General features: G+C 38.8%; 2 protein-coding genes across 2 annotated transcripts; both read left to right on the plus strand.

Moving 5' to 3' along the window:
* The first annotated feature begins 622 nt into the window (after positions 1-622).
* Positions 623-7,555, plus strand: LOC109476473 (GA-binding protein subunit beta-1-like). The gene is made up of 9 exons (XM_019777408.1): positions 623-817; positions 1,459-1,559; positions 2,461-2,559; positions 2,900-2,998; positions 3,408-3,506; positions 6,239-6,334; positions 6,709-6,745; positions 7,043-7,161; positions 7,508-7,555. The coding sequence occupies exons 2-9, from the start codon at positions 1,530-1,532 to the stop codon at positions 7,553-7,555; spliced, it is 627 nt and encodes a 208-aa protein (XP_019632967.1). The 5' UTR covers positions 623-817; positions 1,459-1,529.
* A 4,255-nt stretch (positions 7,556-11,810) lies between these two features.
* Positions 11,811-15,407, plus strand: LOC109476532. The gene is made up of 4 exons (XM_019777515.1): positions 11,811-12,994; positions 13,433-13,646; positions 13,998-14,069; positions 14,511-15,407. The coding sequence occupies exons 1-4, from the start codon at positions 12,215-12,217 to the stop codon at positions 14,702-14,704; spliced, it is 1,260 nt and encodes a 419-aa protein (XP_019633074.1). The 5' UTR covers positions 11,811-12,214; the 3' UTR covers positions 14,705-15,407.
* The last annotated feature ends 1,345 nt before the right edge of the window (positions 15,408-16,752 follow it).

The following is a 16,752-nucleotide window of genomic DNA, read 5'->3' on the forward strand; positions in this document are numbered from 1 at the left end:
GAGCTATGTAATTGTATGCGATTTGCAGAGAATCGCACAGCGAGTTTCGTCGTCGTAGGGAGTCGTGATCGCAGAATGCGAGTTACTTCACCCAATCGCACACCTGGCACCAGAGCAGTCTACACGTCACCGTTACGCGGTCAGAGGTTACAGGTATTTATCCCGCATCTAACCGCCCCTATATAAACACAAACGCACACCCTGCTTTACGCACACCCTGCTTTACTTAGGACGGCATAATTCAATAGCAGACGCAGTAGCGTGCCGTGTGCCCTCTCGAACTTAACGTTACTCTGTCATTATTACTTCATAAACTATCACAGTTGTGTTGTTTTTTTTCCTGCACTATTTTTCTGCGGATGAATATCGACGGAAGACTCCATTACATAGATAGGGAACTTTTCTCCATAACTACTTATTTAACTAAATGTTAATGACGTTTGGCTAAACGTATGTAAAAATAAATGTTTTTATGAAATACCTACGATAATTTTTACTTATTCATACTCATAGTTGAAGCTGTTCTTATAAGCAGAAACCTGGATGTTCAGTGTTTCTCTACACGTCACCTCTCCAATAGATTTGGTATGGTCTTGTTTACTGATAGCCGTTACCTGTAAAAAGTGGGGGGCCCGTGTCGGACCTTGTCGGATCGCCCGTGTCCAAGGTCTTAAAAGGGGTAAGATACTTGCCCCGTTTTGTACAACTAGGAGAGAATATTACAGGATTCTATCAGGTACTTTAGTCCGGAGAAAATGCCTTCGCAAGGACGACTTCCTGTGTAGCTTTCCCCATGTGTAGCTTCCACTGGGAAGTGGTGAGTAGTCCACGTCGCATATAACGTTACGTTAGTTCTCAGATCCGTTTGATTTCAAGTCGCCATTTCAAGTTAACAGTTAATCATGATTAACTTTAGCGTCTTGCGCGTAGCCTGGGTGCCAGACCCACAGGACACTAGGGTCAAAGTTATCCAGTGTGCAGTTTTATTAATATTTTATCTTAAATATACTATGAAATTAGCCTATTCCCAAGAAACCTAAACATCCGGAGTTTTTCAAATAAAAATTTCAGGTTTCTGCCTAAGAATTTTGTACTGCAATATTTTCTGACATATTCTAAGGACTTTCGGTAAGGAATGAATTGCTCACACGTTTTGTTGCCTGTGTTGGCAGAAAACCCATTCCTTTATATTACAGTTGTGAGCTTTAAAACTTTGCTTCGAGACAAAAGTCAAAGTTACTGCATCAAATTTTTTACTCTACAGTACAGTACAGTTCTGGACTGAATTACAATATTGTATTGTAATAGAATGGAATATATTTGCATGTAAATAATCCTTCTGTATGAAGCAATCACATATTATTTAAGTTGTGACATTGTTAAAAAGATTTGTTGACAATGTGGGGCATTAATAGGGAATTGCTAATGTCTCAAGTTCTGTACCTTATTGTTCTGTAGTTGCTCCTGGTTGCAACCAAATTTCTGGCCCCAAGTTGTCACTCCACACCTTGGGCACTGGTGATCATGTGATGGCTTTTTTTATTCACACGTCCGAACAGGTATGGGAATAGGGTTTATGTGCATGTTAAAAATTTGAGCTGGAAAACTTGTCAGGGCTTGAAATACCCACGTGCAATGTGCAAAAATGCACATAATTTTCAAGATTTGCTCGTAAAGATATTTTGAATGTGCAATTTTGCACCTAGAAAATACTTGCACTACGCCGCCAGAGCGGCCCGTAGAGGGAGGACAGAGCATTCACGTTGCTGGCAATGAATCAAAAGTTAACAATACGTTTCTTCTTTATGTAAATTGTTTAAATTGCATCTAAAATTTTTGCCAACATGCAATTTTGCACTTACATTGTACAAAAAAAAAAGTATTTCAAGCCCTGTCACACTACATACACTGATGTAACTTATCATCACTACCATTGCTGTATCCCTTGGAGACAGACAAAGCAGTTTGTACCGTTAAGTTACATTGTATACCGGTAGCCCAAACTAAATTAATATTTATGAAAAAATCATATCCAGTATGATTCAACAAAAAAAATCATATCCAGTATGATTCAATATCATATCCAGTTGCTTGAGTAACTGTTTTTTGGCGTAAATTAATATTTACAGTGCCAAACAACAAATATGGCAAATCTTCTTGGCAAAATACAGAAATTTGCATAGTAACCCGTCCCCTGATTTTGATTTCTCTTTTTACGCACTTTTAAGCTGTCAGGGACTCCCACGTAAGCTGTCGGCCGATGACTTGTCAGCCGAAGAGTTGTTGGCAGAAAATTTGATGACAACTGGATGTTAGGAATTCTCTTTTCACTGCGTTCCTGCTGTTGGCTGTCACGAAAAGCTGTGTTTTAAGTGGCCTCAATTACCTTTCTACAATGAATGTACATGTAGTCCGTTGTGTCTTGTTACCATACTGAAGACAATCTGATGTGTTTTCCAGCAAAGAAGTCAACTGCTCAGGGCAGCCCAGAATGGCCACCCTGGAATTGTATCAGCTTTACTGGCAGATGGTGCAGATGTGAACACACGGGACAGTGAGGTAGGTAGATTGACTGCTGGGGTTCATAGTATGTTATTGTAATATGAAGATCTTCTTGTGATGCATCAGTTAATAATTGTGGTATTGTCAACTAATATTTCTTTTAAGTTATTAATCTTAGGAACGATTTATTGTGTCCTGTTGCACCTGTTCTGCCGACGTGTTATATTATCTCGTATTCATGTATATCACATGATCCTGTACCATTTGTTGATATAAAATTTGTATCCTTACAAGTTATGTTGTAGTTAAATACTACATGTACTAGCAACATACTAGTAAGTTTAAAGTTGCGATGCTAATTTAGAACTTGTATCTTGTATTGTTATGCATTTTACAGCAAAGGACTCCCCTACACTTTGCAGCTATGAATGGCCACCATGAAACTGTATCAGTTTTACTGGCATCTGGTGCAGAAGAGAATGCACAGGACTGGGAGGTAGGTAGTACTACATTAACTAACTACAGTAAATGCAATCCTCCTCTTTCACATGTAATTTGTGACACTTAAGTTTGATTCCTTAAGGTTTCAAATACCTGGTTGCACAGCTGCAGTGGAGTAAAATCTATTTACAGATCAGGAGTCACCCAAGAAAGCAACAATGGGCCATCATACTTGTTTTCAAATTATAAGGGTCTGATTTTCCAATTTTCCCCAGTGAGTTCATCAAAATTCATTCTCTCATTTTTACAACATATCTTTTCCTGCTGACAACCATCTGCCATCATTTATTTGATGGCAAATTTTCTCATTCTTTACGTCACCAACAATGCCACCTGAACAAACCTGCATGTGACTATGCTTCAGTCCATCTTGTCAATGTATTGCTGCCTGATTTGTTTTACAGCTAAAGACTCCCCTGCACTGGGCAGCTATAAATGGCCACCATGAAACTGTGTCAACTTTACTGAGAAATGGTGCAGATGTGTACAGACAGGACATACAGGTCAGACTACTGTGCTAACTTAGTTAATTAAATTATTATGCAGGGGTGTCAAAGAATTCATACCAATTTTACAGAATTCATACAATCCATTACTTGGAAACATAAGAATTTTACGGAATACATTTGATCCATTACAACTAGAAACTTAGGAATTTTACTGAATGCATATGATCCATTACGCGTCACTAATTTAGTGACTTGTGCCACAATTGCATGACAATTGCGGCAAATTCAAGATGGTGAATTTTTCTCAACATAATAATATCTTGGTTTCAAGGCCATACCAATTTAATTTGTTGGTTCTTGGAATCACCTCTTAAAAAATAAACAAAACAAGAAGCCATAGGCGACAATTCTCCGTGAAGTATTATATATTGCAACAAAAAGAAGCAGCCATTGGCAATTCTCTGTGAAGTGTGATAAATCGAACAAAGAAAAATTGTTTAAACGCACGTCGGCTCAGTTATCTTAAGACGCAACAACCAATCAGAGATGCGAAATGCCGACACGTGACGCTGGATTTGCATACAGTCTAAACAACGGGGAAGGGCGCGCGATGCCCGAAATATTGTTGCGTCAATATTCAGCGCCGTGTTTAAAGAGATTAATACCGGGAAACAATTTCTTTTCTTGTTTTGAACGCATAAACATGCATTTACGCTAATCTAGTATGATTCAGGGTTACTTTTTTTTTACCTGCCATGGCCAGATTATCTAAAGATGTATGTATTGTGTGTACAATCTACAGAAAGAGAAATGTACATCAGGTCCGATCATCCGATTTTCATGTTTCGGTTTTTTGGACTCGGTTCATGAACGTATTTTGGTTTGGCTCCTGGAATGTGCGAATGTGCGAAAAAATGACTCCCGGGACTGTCTACAGGGAACACTCGCATATTGCCCAACATTCGCGGTGTATCAGGACAGCGCGACTGGTCGGCATTAGCGCAGTCCCTGTAATTAGTAACAGTTGCACATCAATCCGGCCGAAAGCATGATTGTGTAACACAGGCGCTACTTCTTCATATACCGGCTCATACTACAAGACGCCTTTACAACTAGCAAATCATAAAATTACCCGATCTACTAGTATGTGCGGTTTACCAGCCCCAGACCACATCCGACCACGAGGCCGAGAACACATTGATGGGTTGCTCAGTGCAAAAATATTGTCCATTTTTTCAAAGAGCTGCTCCACTATTATATTTAAACACTATGGAGCGGCCCAACCCAAAAATATTGGCCATGTGTACAGTGGAGCGGCCAGCATGCTCGTTGCTAGGACGACCGGCCAGTTGCTACGTGACTAAATACACGCCGCCACTAGGTCGCCACAGCCGACCAGTTTGAAATCGATAGGATTACGTCATCGGTATTTACATTTCGTAATGTTGACCTCTGACCACCCCACATTTCCGTCCCCATCAGCCTGACCGCGACTTACAACTACCGGTCACATAAACGGCTGGACGAAAACATTTCAACGACATGGGGATGTTTAAAAAATAAGCATTTACTCCAATATCAAAACAGCTACGGTAAAAATAAAAAGACGTGCATCATCCCGGACATAATGCCACACCACATGCGAAATTACAGAAATGCGACGTACGGAAGAATGCGTTTTGGCTGCGAACATCTTCCAAAAAACTTGCCATCTCTTAACCATGGGCAAAAACATCTGGAACCACTTATAAAAACCACCCCGTATCTGCATGAAGTTCCACCCCCCCACTGCTATTCCAAACAACGCGTTTTTCTGGACCATTCCAATTCGCCTCGTAATTGTAGGGGTGCGTCTGCAATATTACATTGACCGCGAAAGCAGCAACGGCAAAAATACACATTCGTGCATCAACACGGGCATGCCCGCAGACGGCGTATAAAATTGCGTGCCGATTACACAAAGAGAACCCAGTGTTTTGACTGCGAACATGAAAAATCAGCCGTTCACAACACTCCGTCCGGAGGTCCTGACCTCCTTCACGGAGTAAAAATGCTAATATCTTGCCCCCAACACTTGAGAAAAGTCCTTCCTGTATATTACAGTGTTTCATCTGTCAATGCAGTGGTTTGATAGAAAGTTCAAAATTCATTGTTTGAATATTAACCCAGCCTTTTGTGTTCACTTCATGGCTGCTATTTTAGCATTTGGGGCTATGATACATGTAGGATGCCTAGAGAGACTAGACCTGTTTTTTTTCCCTGTCACTTCATGTTTTTCTGAGAAAAGTCAGAGAACAACCAATTAAATTGGTGTGGCCTAAAGAACTTTAAGAGTTTATCCCACCCTGCTCAACACCATAAACTCCAGCCTGCACTTATGCGGGCTTCTTTGATGACAAATAAGTGTATTGTACTTTGTAGACCAAATGGCAGGGCAAAGCTGAGAATTGGTGGAACGCGGTGATCGTGGCTCAAGTCACCAAATTAGTAAGGATCATATGTTTCCGCGTAATGGATTGTATATATTTTGTAAAATTTGTATGTTTTGTAGTAATGGATCTTGTGTATTCCGTCAAATTCGTATGAATTCCATATAATTTGTATGAATTCTTTGGCATCTCTGTTCTATACCATTGCAAATTTTACTTTAACAATTCTATACAAAGCTTCAAATGTCTTGTCACTGCTAGTACTAGTGCCCAATGCCCATCAGGTCATGATTGTATATGAACAGATACTGTACTTAATTAACAAGAACAAAACTGTCAATGTTTTTTTTTTTTCAGAAAAACACTCCCCTCCAATATGCAACTGAACAAGGTCACATTGAGTGTGTGAGAGTATTGCTGCGGCATAGAGCTGATATTGATGACAGAAACATGGTACAGTAAATTCTTGAACCTCTTCAAACAAGAGAAAATTTTTAACAACCACATTTTCTTTTTACACCAAGAGAAAATCTAAATATTAAAATATTGATCGTAAAGCCTACTATATCTATTTGTTAAATTTTTCCTCTGAGTCTTATAACAGTTACTGTAACTTATATCCTGCAGTCCTTTGAGATGTTTTTTTTTGTTGGAGGAGAAGGTAAGGAACCAACATCTATGGTTAAGGATGACTGCATTTCAAAGTATTTAGTTTGTCATTTGAATACTGAGCTGTTCAAGAGTATGATGGGGGTGAGGCATGTATTGATTTCTTTGACCACACATTTCCTGTTGCTTGACCAACTTTTGAGTTAACTATTTTTCAGGAGCTGTCTTCAAGACATCGTGGTCAAGACTACCAAGGTACTCTTTCAAAAGCTGAGAGTCTGTTTCACTCTCGGGTAGATAGAAGTCAAAACACATTACGCAAACGTTATGAAGAAGCTATCCACGGTGAACACAGGAGCCCTAGAACAGAGCGTAAGATGTCTGACAATGAGCGCTTTTCATATAGTTTAGATATTTAGATACATATAGATAGATAGATATACATTGTACAAGTAATCTTCTCTCTCTTCTCTCTCTCAGAGAAAAGAGAGAGATAGTTTATATGCCACTGTGACAAATGTTTTATTTCATATCATGCTGGACTTTTTACAGGAGTGGCAACACTGGCAGCAGGAGGGCCAGTAGGAGCGCCAGCACTGGCAGTAAGAGGGGCAACACTGGCAGTAAGAGGGGCAACACTGGCAGTAGGAGGGGCAACACTACTGGCAGCAGTAGGGAAAATAGTTGGGCTAATAGCTTTAGGAGGAAGGGCAATAGGAGGGGAAATAGGAGCGGCAACGGGAGGGGCAACAGGAAGGGCAATAGGAGGGGAAATAGGAGAGGCAACGGGAGGGGCAACACTGGCAACACTTACAGTGGAACATCTTCAATGCTTTAAAGACAAACAATCCTTTGATTTTCACCCAGAGACAACAGCTATTTTGGGACCAAACTCATCAGGAAAAACAATATCCCTTAGGGCTTGGCTACTCCTTGCAACATTGTCTCACAATATGTCTAACAGACGTCGAAAAACAATTCCAAATTCAGTGATCACTGATGTTTTTGCTATATCAGATATCAGAGATTTATGGTACAGAAGAGATACAACAGAACCCATCATAATCAGTGGTACAGATATGGGGGGAAAGCATGCACAATTCACTATTGACTATGAAATGGGAGGTGCTTATGTTCAGGTCCATAAAATATCATCAGTGTTGCTTGAACAGGGTCACAATTTTGTGTTGGCAGTGCTTAATGCTGTCAGTAGAGATGCCTACAAACCACAAGTCCCTGAAGAAGTTCCCTTTTCTGAATTTCCAGTCTTAACATTGGATCAATCACTGATCTTTAACATGCTGTATGAATTGGAACAGCACCCCGTGTACTGGCAGTCTTTTGGAAATATGCTGCAAAGTATTCGACCAGGATGTGCAATAAGAATTGTAAATGGTGGAAGACAAAGAGGACAAAAGGTTGTCATGATTGAAGAGGAATCAGCAAATATTCCACTACAGATATGTGCCTCTGGTTTGCTACAGGTTGTTTCAGTGCTTGCCTTCGTCTTACATTCACTAAAACGCTTCAGGCTACATAGGCCATGTGCTAACTGTGGCCACTTTCATCATCATCATCCAGGTGATGTTCCCACTGCAACATTGCTCTTGGATGACATTGGTTGCTTTCTTGAACCGGGAATTTTCAGGAAAGTTGTAAAATGTCTAACGAAGGAAGTTATGTGTCAAGTGGTGGTAACAACTTTATGGTTGGAGGTTGCCAAGGAATGTGACAAATATATTGACCTTCGTGGTCCAAGTCCAAATAGTAGATAAAGATAACATTTAACTGAGATAATGCTCCTCCTTATCCTCGTTGTATATGGTGACATAATCCCTGGTCAGGTGTGATAACCACCTCATAAGCCACCTCATTCGCTACGCTCACTTTGTGGTTTATTTGGCAGTTATCACACCTGACCAGGGATTATCTCACCATATACACCTTGGGGCGAGGCATTAACCTTTTATTCATGCCCATCTGGGGCCGGAAAAGTTGTAACATGTATATAGGTATAAAAGGAAAATTATGCTATGCCTTTTCTATCTTTTACTTACATGTCTGTGTAAAGAAAGCTATTTCAATTTTGTGTGCATCATCATGATCAAAAGAAAAAGTATATTTATGTAACATTAATGATATATTGTCATGTATGGATGTGTTGAATTAGCTTTTGGAGTGAATATATAATTATGAAATTGACCTACATAGGCTGATATAGTAGTAACACATGATAGAAATACAATCTACGGAAAATATCAGGCTGTTGTTTATTACTAGTGAGCAATCTGATCTAGCCTCCTTTACAGACTTGTGGGACAGTGGTTCAGTTATGGCAGAGCGGCAAACTCCCTCTGCGGCACAACTTGTGTCGCTCCCCCCAAAAAGTTAACGCCACTGTCCCACAAGTCTGTGAAGGAGGCTATATCAGATCTACTTCTAGGGTCTTTATACTTCCACACTTAATTACCTTTAAATTTAGAAAGTTAATGTTATTGAGTCCATATGTGTGTGTGACAAAGGGGTTGGTATGTAGAGAGCGTAACTGATGGTAGTCATGGATAGATGCAAACTATGCAAATCAGAACCTAAGTTGCATTATTTATTTTAAATCCACTGCATTCCAAAATAAGATGTGAAATGTGATATGCTATTATCGATAAATGCAACTAATGAGAAAATAATGTTATGTTTACGGAGCCGTATGTGTGTGTGTTGGTGTTTGAACAACAGTTAGTCATGTTTGGACCATTTAAACATTGTGGCATATAATAAACATTGTGACATCTAGACATTGACAGAATGACATAAATGACGTGAATGAAGACCTAATCATATGCAATGTCCACAATACAGTACTTATCCAGTTTTCTGCCTACATGTGCTGCTTCTTCCATTAAATTTCCTTCATTATTTGTAATACTCATGAGTAGACCTCAACATATACATATAAGTTTGAAACTCAAAACCAGCTCATCAGGTATATTGCATTTCAATGTACTTTGTATTTCACACTTTACTCTGATCTTAAATCCTGAACAAAATTGACTGATTATCCTTCCTTTTTTTGAAAAGCTGATTTGGTTCTAACTGCAAGGCCCCAAAGGTGGGCCCCCACAGGTGATCAGGTTTCTGTTGACACAAAAGGTGCTCGGTGATGAACTTTGGTCAAAAACAACATCAGCTGACAACCTTGTGCAAACATTGCGTACCAACATGCATTGTGTGATAGACCAATAAGAACCAACCACCAATATCAATGTGCGTCCTCTTGGCGTTAGTTGGGCTTCTTTGGTATCAAGCATGGTTGTTGAGAACACTCAGTCCGGTACCAGTTGTTCACCTGTCTAGCGCCGTAAAGTCAGAAGAATTGTAACGTTGTGTGGCCTGTCCATTGGTGAATGGTCCTACCAAAATAATCCAACATGGCTGAAGCAGGTAATTAACCAAGGCATCAAGGCCCTCTGTATACTAGTATACCTTTTTTTTTCTTGCTCTGACTTGGCTGTCAAGTTAGGCTGCCCTCCCATGAAAAATTTGCTGAAAAACTTGTGACCAACTTTCTTAAAAATTGATTTGAGTGATTATAACAAGTACCAGCTTTACATAACCCTTTAAGACTCACTTAAGGTACAGTTTATATCTTCTGACCCAGGCTAAACTTAAGTACATACCTAAGTCCAGACTCCAAGGCTATATTAGCCATTTACATCCTGGCGGGTGTTCTGTAGGGTAGCTGCCTTAATTTCATGTTTGGTCAGGTAAAGGTGTTAAGACAGTCTTGCTCAGGTCAGGTATAGGTCTTCGATGCTTTGTAGCAATGATAACTGCTATAATACATACATATGGCCTATTAGTAAGTTGTTGAATATGTCCATCTTTTTTGTGTAATCGAAGACAGAAACCATTAAGAAAATGGTAGCAGTTAAAGTAAACAGAATGTAATTAGGAAAGAATGGCTAAATCAAAATGATGGCCACAGGTGGAGCTTATGTGGAGACTATGCCGACTCACACACTACAAAATATGTTTCCGAGATAATTGTGAATTCAATGACATTACCAAAAGTAAGCTCAAATGATTAGTTGTCAGATTCTAAAGAACTTCTGGTTGCTAGGGAGGGTATCAAGTTACCAGAGGCCCTGCCTTCAGTCTCGGGAGTCTAGTGGTAACATTAATACTGTAAAGCACTTTATGTTTGCGGTAGCAAAAGTTTACGGTCTGAGAAAAAAATGGCCATGTAGTAAACCTAGCGAAAAGTTTGGAATCTTCAGTTAAGCTGATCGTGTCTCCATCATTTTTGCATGATTTTTGTCACACAGCCCTATATTTGGATACATGTATTTGGAGAACTGTTCACTAACTTAACTTAAACGTTGGTTTCTTTATATATTTTAATGAGGGATTAAATGCCATCATCATGGTGTCAATTAAGTTTTTTTTTTTTTAACAGAATCATCAGATGTTGAAGGATTGCTGACTGACATCCGTGTAGAAAACTTTCGTAGATTTAAAGAAAGTACAAACATTCAGCTTGACAGAGTGTCAACCTCTCTTTTGGGTGACAATGGCACAGGCAAGACTACAGTGCTGAAGAGCATTGAACTATTTGCAATACTATATCAGTTGATGATACAGGGCAAAAATGTATGGCAATCTACATCTTTTGCAAACCTGTTAGGTATTAAAGATTATAAACTTCTTTGGCATGACGAAAAAACTGACAAACCAATTAAGATTAGTGGGACAATGCAAAACCAGCCAATTTGTTTTACAGTCACAGAAGATTCGAAGACAGGTGATGTGATAATTACCTGCAACTTTGACAAAACAAAGCTAATTGGGATTGGATGCCCAACTGTTGTGTCTATTTCAAATGCAGGCGTGTTTAGCAAGCCATTTTGCATTGACAAACAGGTAGCAGAAGAACCTGTTGGTTGTGAAGACATACATGTACAAAGTAGGGCTGTAAAAAAGATTAATGTTGACAATGTCAAAGATATCAGCTGTCTACTGGGAGTAAGTAAATTAGAAGGGCTAAACAGAGAATACTTGAAGGCTGGGCAGGAATTAAACAGTAAAGAAACAGAGACTGCCCAGACTAAGAAGGCCTTCAATGATGTATTGAAAGGAGATCTAGAAGGAATGGATCTTGAAAAATTCACGAGGATTGAAAAACAGTATGAAGAATTACGCAGTGGCCATAATATGCCAGATGCAGAAATTGATGACACGCATTTGTACATAAAGAAAACTCACAGATCAAATGAGTACATCATGTACAAAATGGCACAAGCTGCTGAAAATAAAGCAGAATCCACACTTAAATCAAAGACAGAACAATACAAAGAAACTGAGAAAGGTTTAATTGATAACTGTAAAACTTTCAGTAGAGAGATTACCAGTCTACTCAAAAAATTTGGCAGGAAAAAATGTAAGGTAGAGTTTACCTGGGATGTTGGCAGGAAAGAACTAGACATAAAGGTAAAAGAAAAGGGTGTCACACTTCCACTACATCAATGTGATGCAGGCTTACAGCAAGTCATCATCATCATCTTGGCAGTTCTTCAAGTCCAAAAGCCGGCTAGAGAGAATTCACCAGTTTATCTACTCCTAGATGAGCCTGTTTCCTTGCTTCATGGCAATTTGGTGAAAAAGCTATTAGTATATCTAAAGGACAAAAATATCTGTGTTGTACTGGCATGCCATGCAGTAGATACCTTGATGGCCTGCAATAGTATTGTGTCACTTGATGGTCAAACTGGCCCCTGCAAAATCGAAATGGATGTCCTATCAGAACTTAAAACCTTGTGTAAGGACAGTACCCACACGTCCATGTTGATGGATTTGTCCAAAACACTAAATACAAAATGCCTTCTTGTGGTAGAAAGTGAACCAGATGCAAAAGTGTTGAAAGCATGGATTAAGAACCTCCATCCTGGCACTTCCATAGAAGACAAGTTTGTAACATACAGCTGTGGAGGAAGACCAAAAGTGGACAACATAGTCAGGTTGGTTAGTGCGTTGGACAGCCTTTTTCCAGGTAAAGCTAAGCAAATCTGTGTAAGGATATTCATACTGGTAGATCGGGATTATAGATCAGACAAAGCTTTACAGAAGGAACAAGAAAGACTACAGGACGAAACAAAAGGGTACTCAAAAAAGTTCAAAATCAAGTTGTATTGCTACAAAAAAAACGAACAGGAAAACTACCTCCTGTCTGCTAGAGCACTGAAGTCTTGGCGTGACAAAAAGAAAAGAAAAAAAAAAGAAAAAACAAAAATGAAAAGCTTAGAAGAGACACAGGAAGAGTTAGGGCAAATGAAAAGCTTAGAAGAGACACAGGAAGAGTTAGGGCAAATGAAAAGCTTAGAAGAGACACAGGAAGAGTTAGGGCACTACATTAATGAACACTTTGAATACCTGACCATCGAGAAGGACTATAGATCGTCATTGGATCTGGCTCTTAAGCAAGAGAGCAAAGACCAGCAGGATATCTCTAAGGTAATTGTTATAATGATACCATTCCACATATACAAAATGTACTACATGGTTCAGCTATTACTTCTGCATTTAGTACTGAATGTTCATTTGCTAGAATTAATATCATGTCATCTGATAGTATTTTTCCTCACTCCAAAATCAGTATGGGGAACTGAGAGATGTTATGCTCTCGTCTATCTATCATCTCAACAGATTATTTTCTCACTAGTGTAATGGCAAACAAGATGATGGGCAACCTTGTCTTGTCCTGGCCTGCATAAATTCTATACAGTTGTATTAGGCTCTGTCCACATGACATTGAACATCTAAGATGTATATTTGTGTATATATGGTATTTTTGTCATTGTTTTAAGTACTGTACAGTAAATACACAATAATTAAATAGTAAGTTAGAAGAATCTACTTGTCTGCCACTAGACTTCCCTTTATGTCTTCCAGCACCATCGTAGCAGTGAGGATGAGATAGGAAAGTGGCAAAAGGATCTACGGCCTTCTTTCACCAATGCAAAACAAGTATTAAAGAAGTTTGGAATCACAGGGGTTCCACAATACAAAGAGCTTATAAAAGAGTTCCATGAGGATGACATTGATCCTGAGATCAAAGAAGATTTAGTTAAAGGTTTCTTGCAATTCTTCGACATAGAACCAACAGGTATTGTAAAAACTTCATAGAAGCCTTAAGTTTACAATTATTAATGTTTCTTTTTAATTTCCTTTTTTTGCCATTGCCCCATTATTTGCACAGCATCTGAGAACTCAGAGAAACTGAATTGGTGTAGCCTTAACGTACAATCTGATGTAGTGTCATTATGCAATCACTACATGTACATGGATTTAGATTTACTAAAGATTGAGATTATGTTCCAAGAATTTTTCCTGTTTGCTTCACTTATCCTGATTGATACAATAAATACATGTAGTAATACTATCCAAATCTATAACCTCCTTGATGTATCAATTTTTAATGCTCATATAGTCATCTCCATTTTCCATCTTCATGTAGCTCCAGCTGCTACTCCACAGGAAGAGATTGATCAACCACAGCCTCAACCAGAGATTGAGCTTCCACTATCAGGTTTGTAGTACATACAATGGCAGTTCAATAAAGATTTCCCTGGTCCAACTGTTTTAATTTTGCAGTAGGTTGAAATTGCACATTGTATGATATTGTATTACATATCTATAGGTAGGAGTGAGGTGTGAGCCAGTTGAATTTAAACATGTAGTATATTAAAAGAAGTCTTCATACACTAACTTCATATACCAAGAGAAATTAAACTTAACACAATTATTATGCATTGAAAATTAAATATAACAATGTTTTCCTTTCTCTCTTAGTCTGTGGGAAATTAGTCTACAAACTGTTTCTTGCACACATCATTGCATTTACCTGATGCATAATACATTCAACTATCCTCAAAAATGATAAGAAGCTTACCCTCCGGTATGTTTGAAAATTAATTGAACTCAATAATTAGGTATTGACTAAAAACATGCTGTTTGTTCTCTTCCAAAGACAATCAAGGTATGCAGGATGGCTCAGCTTCAACAGATGATGATGACAGTAACCCTGTAGAATGCCCAAAGATCCTATCCAGCAGGCTCGATAATGGAAAATCCTGCTGCTTGCATGTCATCAGAGTCGAACTTGCAAGCCTGTTTCTACGGGTGGCTTCAGAATGGATTTGGTTCAAATTGTCCAGCCCATGACAGTTTCAGCCATTGGCATTAGTGTCTTCCTGACAGTTAGAACCCTATTTAACTATGCAAGATACAGACTGAATATGTACATACGTATAGTGTATAAGCAAATAAAAACACTGTCATGTTAGAATTTTGGAGGAGATTTTAAATTTTTGTGGAGTTAAATGACCAAAGTAAGTTTGTATTTATTAGAAGATATGTGTTACCGGTATTATATATGGATGTCTCAAATTCTGTTGAATAAGCAATTAGGTTAGAGCAGATGACTATTTTTATGGGAATGTATATAATCAATTTCGTGCAAGATCAAGAAATGTAAATAAGAGCTATTTGTATAAGTCTGAAGAAAATGAGTACAAAATTTATTTATGAATGTCAGTGGTCAGTGGGCTAATGTAATATTTTTAGGGCTCAAAATCCTTAACCTGCACTGGTGAAGGTGGCACTGGAAATTAACTACACCTGCACCATGTACTTGGTAGGATACTTGGATGCTCTGCAGGGAATACAGAGTTAAGTATGCATCAAACTGGAAACCATCTGAATTCTTTGTTTATCATTAGACGGGTCGTAACAACTCAAATCGTCAGTACAGCAAACTGTAGATTGTAGCCCAGGTGTCTGAAGAAACACGGTCTAGACGGAAGGTTTTCAGGTGGTTTGGAACAAAATAGGGTATGTGACATGGTCTTTTTTTATGATACAGTAGGTCCGGAATTGGTTCTTGATTTTTTTTTGGACTTGAACCTAAACATTTTTACAAGTCCGGAGCTGGTGCAGTGAACTCAGCAGGTACACAGCACTAGCTACCAGCGACATTTGGCAGCCGGCGGAAACTACAGAGGATGGCACCCATGCCAGGCTAGAGTAAATTACTAAAGTAATGTTTCACTATTATGAATGTCTTTTCATGTATTTTTGTATCAAACATGAACAAAATAAATATGGACTGTAACAAGATGTACACCTGGCCCATTCTACTGCAGTTTACTGAGCCCTTTAATAAAATGCAGTGGATTCAAAGAATTTCCTCATCAATTCTGCAATTTAGATCCATATTTGTATAATTGCCATATAATTATATCAAGCATCACTTAAGCTACCTACATGTACCAAAAATCACGAAGATCGGCTGACGGGTTCTTGAGTATAGTACTCCTTCAAAAAAAAAATATCAAAGGTTTTAAAACAAATGCCACTGCAATTCCAGAACAAGCTGCTAGCCGGGGCCCAAACATACACCACTTTAATTACTTCCAGTCCCACAAACTTTAATTACTTCCAGGTCCACTGCTCAAAAATCATTAACCTAACACATGTGGAAAATTAACTTCAAACTTTGAACAAATTGAAGCTCCACTACAGTACCATGCATACCCGCTAGGAGGCACATTATCAAACTTGACCTTCATCGATCTTTGCTGCCCCTAACCATCCACTTAATATCATGAACAACCATCTACAGTTTTTGTTTATTTATTGCTCAATGTTTATAATGGAAAACGAATTTGGATTAGGAAAAAAAAGGGAAGCTTGAAAAAACACAAACACAAACTAAAACAGGAATGGTTATCGGCCTGGGAACATGTATATGACCATGGAGTTTTAAAAGGCCATGATATGATCAGTGACCATCATGAGATTATGAGGAGGGAGGAGCTCATGACCACGACCACCTAAAAACTTTCTACATGTAGTGTTTGTAGATGGTCATCAGCTCATACAAATCGTTGCTGTGGTAGCAAGGAGCACAGCAAGGGTTTTGCTGGGGGAGGGGGTCTTTCCGAGGGACCAGCAAGCCCAAAAGGCACGAGGCAAGCGCTGAATGCACGAGCTTCCTGGGGGGTCCTTTATTTTGAAAATTTAACCTTCTGAAAAGGCATTTCCTGCATTTTTTTAGAGGATTTCAAATTAAAATAATGGCATGATTTTTATGGACCATATAACTTTCTTGGTAACCAGACCTAGTTAAGCTCCCGTGTCTATTTCCTGAGCTAAAATAGGTCTGGAAACCAGGCTACCTTAACTTAGTCTCTCTTCCACATAATTTGTAA

This window comes from Branchiostoma belcheri, unplaced genomic scaffold (assembly GCF_001625305.1).
Source record: "Branchiostoma belcheri isolate BF01 breed outbred unplaced genomic scaffold, Haploidv18h27 scaffold38, whole genome shotgun sequence".
Taxonomy (NCBI): domain Eukaryota; kingdom Metazoa; phylum Chordata; class Leptocardii; order Amphioxiformes; family Branchiostomatidae; genus Branchiostoma; species Branchiostoma belcheri.